At 44.5% G+C, this 9,473-nt stretch overlaps 1 protein-coding gene across 5 annotated transcripts in view; it reads right to left on the bottom strand.

The window, feature by feature from the left end:
* Positions 1-1,569: 1,569 nt before the first annotated feature.
* Positions 1,570-9,473, bottom strand: part of bnc1 (basonuclin 1) — a 33,444-nt gene continuing 25,540 nt past the window's right edge. For all 5 annotated transcript variants that reach the window (XM_052063871.1, XM_052063868.1, XM_052063870.1 and 2 more), the window contains 2 exons: positions 7,110-9,157; positions 1,570-4,749 (listed from right to left, as the gene is read on the bottom strand). In XM_052063871.1, coding sequence (XP_051919831.1) covers positions 3,948-4,749; positions 7,110-9,157 — 2,850 coding nt within the window. In that variant the 3' untranslated portion in view covers positions 1,570-3,947. The remainder of the gene's footprint in view (positions 4,750-7,109; positions 9,158-9,473) is intronic.

Here is a 9,473-nt window from a genome sequence, read left to right as displayed (position 1 = left end):
CCCTCGTGACCAGCACCAAACTTTTATTGTCTTGAAACTGAATTGCCAAACCTTCCAAACGAAGGTGGCACAACAATTTCACCTCCCATATTTCTTCTCATCTCCATCAAGCAGGAGCCGCAACCAGCGACTGCTGTGCCTCGCGTCGGCTCGTCCGCTCATGGTGCAAGCAACATGCTATCTTCACGACATACCAGTGGAAACACGCTGTTGCACGACTGAGTTTCTTTGGGCCCATAACCTGTTGGCAGAGTAAGCCCTTCCTGCGGCAACACAAACTGAACATTTCAATTGTAGCACCAAACATGAAGAACGAAGGGAATTGGTGGCAAATGAAAAACCAAGGAAACACTCCACTGCTTGTTCAGTCACTCACTGCAATCCACAGCATCTGTGTGCATTTATTGGCCACGCCCGCACAGGTACACATCAAACCACAAATCAAGATTACATCACAAAATGGTGGTTTCTCCATGAAACACATGAAGGAAATAAACAATAAATGAGAGTATTGTTCATTGTGCATTGCCACAAACGTCTTGTTGCAACATCATAAAGACCTAAACACTCTTCCAAGCAAATATGAGGTATTTTTGTTATCCCACTAGGAGAAAAACATCGAAAAATAAAACATATATCAGGTATCCACAACTATGACGAAAATAGGTTTGCAAATGTCTAGGCCTAGACTTATCAAATGTGCCCATTTTTCTAAATAAAATATGATCTTATGGGTCAAGTTATAGCAGCTTTTGAAGTCAAGAGGATGATTTAAAGTAAATTCAAATGGTGGTCTTCCTGTTATGTATGGCTCCTAGATGCTTTTCTGTAGGTCTTGGGCTGTTACATAAACCACCAAAAATTCTAAGGGTACTCGTGCGCCTTTTTTTTTTTTAATTCCACGATACCCTAATAAAACATTAATGGGTTAGCCAGGCCTGATATCTATGCATCTACTGTTGTTCAATGAGAAGAGGTTCCATATTTTCCAGCATTTCATACCAGATGTCGCCACGCGAAGGGTGACATTCACACGGGCAGAAAGAGTGCTTAATTCCAGTGCTAATGTGAAGTTTGGCCTCCAGTACCTCCAGCCACTGGTATGTTACATCATCGTGTTCCATGGTGTATAATTCTCCAGTTCATTCCACATCTAATGTGGGTAGCCACTATCGTGGTCTTTTGCCACACTGGCTAAGAGCAAAGACAATGCTCCAGTCATGCATGGATCACTGTTCCTTTCCTGCACAGAAATGTTTCCATGAGAAATGTGAGTGCACTACAAGTGCACGAGAAGAGGCTCTTTGCTTGACAGCAGATGAGGGTTGTGTTCATGGCCACAACAGCATAAACAGTGCGTTTTTAAATGTGCTGGCTTACGTGCGTCTGCAAATTTTCGAACACCTAGTCTAACATGCAAAGCGCCGTACATGCGATGGTCACAGAAATAGAGCTCAACAGTTCTGTCTGATATTTTTCTGCCTTTACACATATTACAAGAAACGTATTTAATGTATTTACAAATGGAAAACAGAAAAATGTTGATGGAACACCGAAAAAGAGTAGCCATTCAAATATATGACTTTTTATTCTATGTCCTGTTAATAAAAATAAACTGGTGAAAAAATAAAATAAATTATAGTCACTTAATTTCACTTACTAGTAAAAAACAAACATACAAACAAAAAAACGACAGAGAATACAATCAACAATGTGTGTTACCAAACAATGATTCACCTACAAAGAAACAAGTAACAGGAGCACTATAAATTATCCTAGTCAACAACATGACCTTTTTGTCATTCATTAAAAAATAAATTATAAAACCTGGAAGGCCATAAAATGACCCTAATTACCATTGTTACCGGTATGATTTAGTTTAGCAAAGCCACTTATGTATTCACATTACAATGACCAATGTCTTTATGGCTTTTCACATCTGTATGTTTGTGTAAACACATTTGCATTATCTTTATGAATATTTTGTCTTTCAGTGTTTGATGCATTCACAGTACATATATTGCAAACCTCCAGACATGAAGTTTTTTTTGTCCGGTCAGTCAGGCCACTTGACAACCAGTGCAACACAGGAGAATACTCATAATTTTTGGACTATGAACCGCTACTTTTTTCCCCATGCTTTAAAGTTCATTTGTGGATGAATTCATGCCGCCAATAGATTTAACCGTCGTCTCGTCACGTCTGACCAATGACATTACAGAGTATGCCACAGTGGACCAATAAAACTATGTGAGTCCGTGTTCATACTGAATATTCATGTCAGTCATTTGCATAATTCAGTGTGAGACCTGTATGATGATATCTTCGGCCAAAAAAATTTTAAAGTCAGCCAAAGAGTGTTTAAAACTCCCTACATGCGATACACAACATTGGTGCTAGCCATGAGATTAGTGCCCTGGCATTTGTAACTATTTTCCCTTTGGCCAAAACATTTACTACAGTAATTCGAAACTTGTACTATTATGGAGTGAATCTGCTGGCCCCATTTATTCATAACAACTCTCGTGAACTTCGAAAGGCTTGGACTACAGTGTGGTGAAGAGGACTGCACAAGCTCTCTAACGAATTTCAACCATGGAACTAGCCTTGTTCAGCATTGTTTCGAAAAAAAAAACTGACTGGTGTTTATGCTAATTAAAAATTTCAGAAAAGAACATCCTCTTAACCTCTCTTTGCAGGTACAGTATCCCATGTTATAACATGGAGACACGTTGCTAAGAAACGGAATACAGTATATGTAAATATTTGTTTTTATGACTAACTTTAGCTGCTGCGGCTTTTAATCAGGTATGTAGTCTGGAAATATGGTACACTCCATGGGATTTGAAAATCCCATAAACCTGTGCTTTTAAGAGGCATTTTTTAAATTACAATTGAGATGATGCCTGAATACTGGTGGAACGTTTTTAAAGTTTTTTTTTTTAAATACTGCATACTCCCTCCCTTCATATGAAGGTTTTTTTTTTTATCCATCTATGATTAGAAAAATCTTTGGTCAACATTTGTATTATACAACAGAACTGAAAAGAAAGACTTATATATATCACAACAAATAATATAAATTACTGGTCAAGTAACACCACAACAGATCTTTTTTGAAATCTATTGTCAAAATTAACAACATGAAAGAGAAACGTTTTTTTCACAAGTTTGATTATTACATTATGCCCATATTTATACGAAATATGTGACTAATTGAACACAAAAACATCAGGATATCTTTACACACACACATACACACACCCACACACGCACACGCATAGTCACACAAAAACATGATGGTCGACTGGTTAGCACATCTGCCTCACAGTGCAGAGGTGCAGGGTTTGATTCCACACTTCCTGTGTGGTGTTTGCATGTACTCCCGGTGTCTCCGTGGGTTTTCTCCAGGTACTCCCGCACTCCAATAAAACATGCATAACAGATTCATGGATCACTCGAAATTGTCACAAGTGTGATTGTGATCGCAAATGGTTGTTCGTCTCTGTGTGCCCTGCGATTAGCTGGCAATCAGTTCAGGGTAAACTCTGCCAACTGCCTCAAGATAGTTGTATGGACTTCAGCACAACTGCGACCCTCCTGGGGATGAGCAAATTAGAAAAAGGATGGATGGACGTCTATATAATGTGTGTGTGTGTGTGTGTGTGTGTGTGTGTGTGTGTGTGTGTGTGTGCGTGCGTGCCATTTCTTTCTGCAATTTTATGTGTATTGAAATTTGGACCATTTTAAGTGCACAAGATTTGCACTGGCACATGTGTTGTTCAGTTGTTCTTTTTACACAGACAATTATATTTTCATCGTTTTCCTTTCCCCGAAACATTTGGCAAGGTAGACTACACTTAAAAGTTCAAATCGGTGAGCCTCACAGTTGCTCTAAAAATGAACCACATAAGTATGAGCAGACAGAATGAATTCTGCCACAACCACTATCCCTGGTCCAGAGATGCACCTGTGGTAACAACCAGCTTTTTGTGGAGGTTTCGGTTCTGGCTATGCCTGTTTCTGCTGCGTACTGAAGAAAATGTCATGTAACACCCAGGAACTTTACATTTGTGAAGCAATTTGAGATGCACAGTCTTGTAGTGGGCCCTGAATGTCCCTTTGTTGCAGTAGACTTTTTGGCACAAATGGCAGGTTATTGGCGACTCACTTTCTCCTCCCGGAAGTCCATTCTGTGCCTCACCACTGTAAATCAAGATCTCGCTTCCCCCATGCAGCAATGTGCCTCCTTGAGGCCTCTCTATACCTACATCACAGCTCTCAGCACTGTCCTCCATATGGAGCGCCGCAACATCCTCCTCTGCCCCATTTCCTTCCTCATGGTCAACTCCATCTGAGTCCCAGCAGGATCGACCACTGCTGGTGCAGTGATTTGGAGCATAGGAAGAGGTGCTTAGATCCAGTACGATCCCATCGATCCCATCCTCACCGCTTTCCCCTCTTAATCCCGGAATGCCATCTTCGTGAAATGTTTCATTGTGTTCTAAAGGTAAAGGATTTTTTCTGATGGCGTACACCAAACCCATGTGATTGTGTCCTCTGAAGATCACGGAGTTCTGGCAGGTTGTGTCTTGAAAAGACAGAGCTTTGTCTGATAGATCCTGGTCGTGGTTCCTGGCAACAGAGTCTCTCACTTGGCAGTGAGTTGAGGGAGTGTAGAGGAGTTTTGTTTTGTTTTCATGGACTTTGGTCATCAGCTTGTGGTGAAGGTTGAGATTTCCACTATGTCTGCAGAAAAAAATACCATCATTTATTAATCATTCATTCGTTCATTCATCTTCCTAACCGCTTGATCCTCACTAGGGTCGCAGGGGGTGCTGGAGCCTATCCCAGCTGTCTCCGGGCAGTAGGCGGGGGACACCCTGAATCGGTTGCCAGCCAATCGCAGGGCACACAGAGACGAACAACCATTCACACTCACACTCACACCTAGGGACAATTTAGAGTGTTCAATCAGCCTGCCATGCATATTTTTGGAATGTGGGAGGAAACCGGAGCACCCGGAGAAAACCCACGCAGGCCCGGGGAGAACATGCAAACTCCACACAGGGAGGCCGGAGCTGGAATCGAACCCGGTACCTCTGCACTGTGAAGCCGACGTGCTAACCACTGGACTACCGGGTCGCCCATCATTTATTAATCATTTTTGCGAAACTTTAGTCCAGTGCCTAATGCAGGCATGTCCAGCTCCGGGCCTGGAGGGCCACTGTCCAGCCTGTTTTCCAGCTCTTCCGGTTGCAACAGACAGCCCAACTCGGGAACGACCTCAGAGTGGTGTTGGACGTGCCTTTGGGTTAAAAACAGTTCCCACTCAACAGCCGACAACTGGATCTGCAGATACCAGTCAGATGTGTGACTTTAGAAGTCACTTAAGGGACCCAGTTGGATGTTGCTCAACAGCAACAGCAACAGACCTGATTAGGATGACCAGTTCATCATCCAGCTCTTTTTTTTTCACTTGCAAGGAGCTTTTCCATGGTGATGGAGGTTTGGAGTTTTTAAACATTGATCACAAATAGCTAAAGTCACAGTAATGAGTTACAGATTTTTAATGTTTTATTTTGGGGGGGGGTGGAGGAGGGGATTGCTTCAGGCGTGTTATTTGAAAATGTATTTGATTGTGTGATTGTATTGCATGTGACACAGCATAGGTCAACCGAACACTCACCTTCTTTGCACCGGCTACAAACATGGGTTCTGTCATGAGCGCAGTATTCTGATTAAATTGCTTTTATTATATTTATTCAAAGCAGATTGCAAAAACACACGCCCCTTCAAAGTAGCCATTTCGATAAGCCGCGCCAAGGCGATTCCAGAGAGCTGGGAGGGGCGCGGTAAAAAGACTTCGGTGCACACCCGCACGACGTGCCGCAACTGTAGCGATGAAACTCGCTTGGCTCCGCCAAAGCTTCACCAAGCCAGGAGGGCCAGGAGCGACGCGGTTTGCAAATAAAAAAACTTCAGCGCACACCCAAGCTATGGTCTGGGACTGAACCGATGCTGCACGCTTGGCCCCGCCAGAGCTGCGCCATGCCAGGCAGGCGGGCAAAGGCCTGGGTTACAAGCAAAGGGGAGATCATCTCACCTGTGTGAAGGGCCATATCGAGCCATTGCCACCCACAGCCCCGAGTGAGCTGCGCTGTGCCTGCACAAATGCGGCTCCGATGAGGAAGAGGGTGTGGAGTGTCGGGAGGGGCATGGGTGTCAAGCTAAGGGCAGAAAAACCTCGACAGAGGCCTGCACAAACTGAATTGATGCCGCGCACTTCATTGCACTGGACCTGCACCGCTGAGAGCAGAAAAAAGTTGGTGCACCCCCGCGTGACGTGCCGGGACCGAAGCAATGCTCCTCGCTAGGCCCCGCCGGAGCTGCACCTTTCCATGAGGGTCAGGTTGGGCGCGGGCTGCAAGCAAAGGGCAGAAGACTTCGGCGCACACATGCGTGACTGTGCAGGATGGAACCGATGCCACCCGCTTGGCCCCTCCAGAGCTGTGCCACGCAGTTGGCAAGTAAAGAGAAGGAACATCTCACGCCTAGTCACATAAAGTGTCGGACAGAGACGATTTTGCACACTACCTCGCCTTAGCTGCACCGCTGTCGCGCCAAGGAGATTACAACGAGGATGTTGGTGCGGGGGGATGGAAGTGGCGCGAGTGTCAAGCAAAGGGTAGAAGGCTTCGGCGTACACGGATGTGCCGGGAATGAAGCAATGCTGGCCGTTTGGCCCGGCCAGAGCTTCTTCAAGCCAGGAGGGCCAGGAGAGATGCACATTGCATGTGCAGTAAAGGGCAGAAAACTTTAGCGCACACACGAGCGGCGGTCCGGGACTGAAACGACGCTGCCCGCATGGCCCCACCGGAGCTACGCTGCGCCTGGTGGGCGGTTAAAGGCACGGGTTACAAGCTAAAGGGAGAATCATCTCGCGTCCCCTCGAGTGAAGGGCGTTCGATCATTCTTTAAACGTGTTCGGTTCTCAGTTGTAAAAATATGAAGTTGTTACACTGCACCACTTCTTTCCATAATTCCTGATTCTAAGCCCGAGTCTTCATCTACTTTCTGTGACATATTCAAGCTTGTCTTCATCTTACCGGTCTCTGCTCCTGCGTGAGGGAAATGTTGCACTGCAGCCATTCACTGTGCAGATGTGCAGCTCCTTCAGGTGCACATTTTGGTAGTGCATCTTGACTCCGTCGTGGTTCTTAAAAGTCTTTCCACAAATCTCACAATGGGGAAACTGGTAAGCAGAGGGGTCAAAGTCTGACAAACTTGAGTTGTCATGACAATCTACACAGGACTCAGTGGGTTCTTTCTTGTGCTCTGAAAGTTGAAGTGCATTCCCATTAGTCAGTGTGTGCTCACGCCACTTCATCTTGGAAACTTGATGATGTTCATGTAGCGTATTTTTCCATTCTTTTTCATCAATTTCCTCATTGAAGCCTGGTTCCTGACTGGCCAATCGGTTGTCGCAAAGGCTCTTGATAAACTTGTTTTTTAAAGGAGAGGATGAACTCATGGTGGTTGCGGTTTCCCCTTGCTGTAAGTTTTCATTTTTGTGCTCATCCTTGAACATCCCTGTGGTTTGGTCCAACAAACACTTGCTACACTTCCTTTCTTGATCCTCATCAAAATACACAATTTTCTCTTCGTGCTCAATGCCACCTCCCAGGTAAATAATATTCCCTTCTGCTATGTGACACCCGCATAATTCTTTGTCTCCATTCAGTAAAGGATGGTCCTGCTCAAAGTTACTCCCCTTATCAATCTGCTCATCTTGCTCCAACATCTCCTTTTCTATCTTAATCGGCATACTTGACTTTCGAGGCTTTTTTTTGGGTACGGGGTCAGCATTGCAGATTGTAGGAACTGTGGTAGGTTTTACAGACACCGAAGATGACAGTGAAGGCAGTGAGGGTATAGTTTCTGGGGTGTTGGCAAGTTCTGCCGGTGTAACACTGCTGCGGTAGAAAGGCAGGACTGGCTGCACTGTCTTTCCATTTGGGAAAAGAATACCCTTCTGTCCTCTACTGGGGAAAGAGCTGATGTTAATCCTTAGGCCACCATCCACTCGTTTCACCATGTAGCTGGAAACTGATTGGTGACTTTCTGCCGAGGAGATTGGAATAGATGTGACGTATTCTGACATTTTCTCTCCAGGATAGCATTCCTCAGGAGGTAAGTTGTCTCGCATGTCTTTGTCTCGATTGTTGCGATTCGTGGGCATGTGAAGTCGTGGGTTAGGATTGGCACTGTGGCGGTTGCGACTACGCAGTGAACTGAATACCATGTTGCATCCTTCAATTGTACACTTGTGCTTGATCTTAAGGTGAACTGCATTGTAATGGATTTTCAGTGTACCTTTGTCATAGAACGTCTTCTCACAGGCACTGCAAAACACACGGCCCTTCTTCAGGGATCCTCCACACCCACTTCCTTTTGAAATGCCCAATCCAATGTTTCCATCACACATCTGACCAAAAGATAACATTTGAATTGCATCAGAGGTCATACAGTGTTTCGAGGGTCCATCAGAGTAGTTGGCGTGGGTTGAAAAATCTTCCACTTTAACCTTTGTTGAGGAAAGATATTCCATCGCTTTGCCTGGAAAACCAGTGAATGCGACGGAGCTGGAAGCCATATGGCTGCTGTCTGCTGAATATGGAAGATGGAGGGGGTACTCAGTGACTGTATTGTCCTCTTCTTGATCATCTTGGTTCTGACTCTGATGCTCTACTGACCCTTGGCATGTCTGCTGGTAATGTTGGTGAAGCTGCTGGCATGTACCTGCTGGGGAGCCAAGAAATGGAGCTGGAATAGAATTTAACAGATGGAAAGGCAGCATAAAGGCCATGCTTTTCATGAAAGTCTCAAAGTGGTGAATGTTGTAATCTTTCAAATTCTCTGTTTTGATTGTAGACAAGTTGGCAGGAGGGCATGGAGTATTTCGTTCAATTAAAGTGTGAATATCTGAGATGGTGCAAGTGCTGGGAACTAGTACTGCTTGTCCTTCCTTGTCTTCTCTTGTCATGAGCTCCACGATGGATTTGGTCTCACCGAAGCGCAGAAACTGCTGTAGGGTGGCAATCTCCTCCTCAAATGTCATGATGGACCAACGATCCAGTACTTTCCCTGCTACATCCTACAGACAAAACAGGGGAAATGGGATAGCAAAGTAGGACAAGGAAGCAAAGCATGGATGAATTGATATCATGGAATGAAAGTAAGAGATCCGCCTTCCTTTCATTCTCATGAAGAAAGCCATTTCAACATTACAAACTATGTCCTAGAAAGGACTGGAAAATAAAATACAGTGTTGGCATAACCACAAACCTTGAGTAACGTCATTATATTGCTGTGCAAACATTTAAATGATCAATTACTCTGTGTTGATTTCTGATTCCTGGATAGCTACTTGAGTACCGAGTCACTGGTGAGTTCCTTTCATTTCATTATGT

The sequence above is a fragment of the Hippocampus zosterae genome, chromosome 4, assembly GCF_025434085.1.
Source record: "Hippocampus zosterae strain Florida chromosome 4, ASM2543408v3, whole genome shotgun sequence".
In the NCBI taxonomy this organism is placed as follows: Eukaryota; Metazoa; Chordata; class Actinopteri; order Syngnathiformes; family Syngnathidae; genus Hippocampus; species Hippocampus zosterae.
Note: the sequence above shows the minus strand (reverse complement) of the source record. Positions and strands in the feature narration are given on the sequence as shown.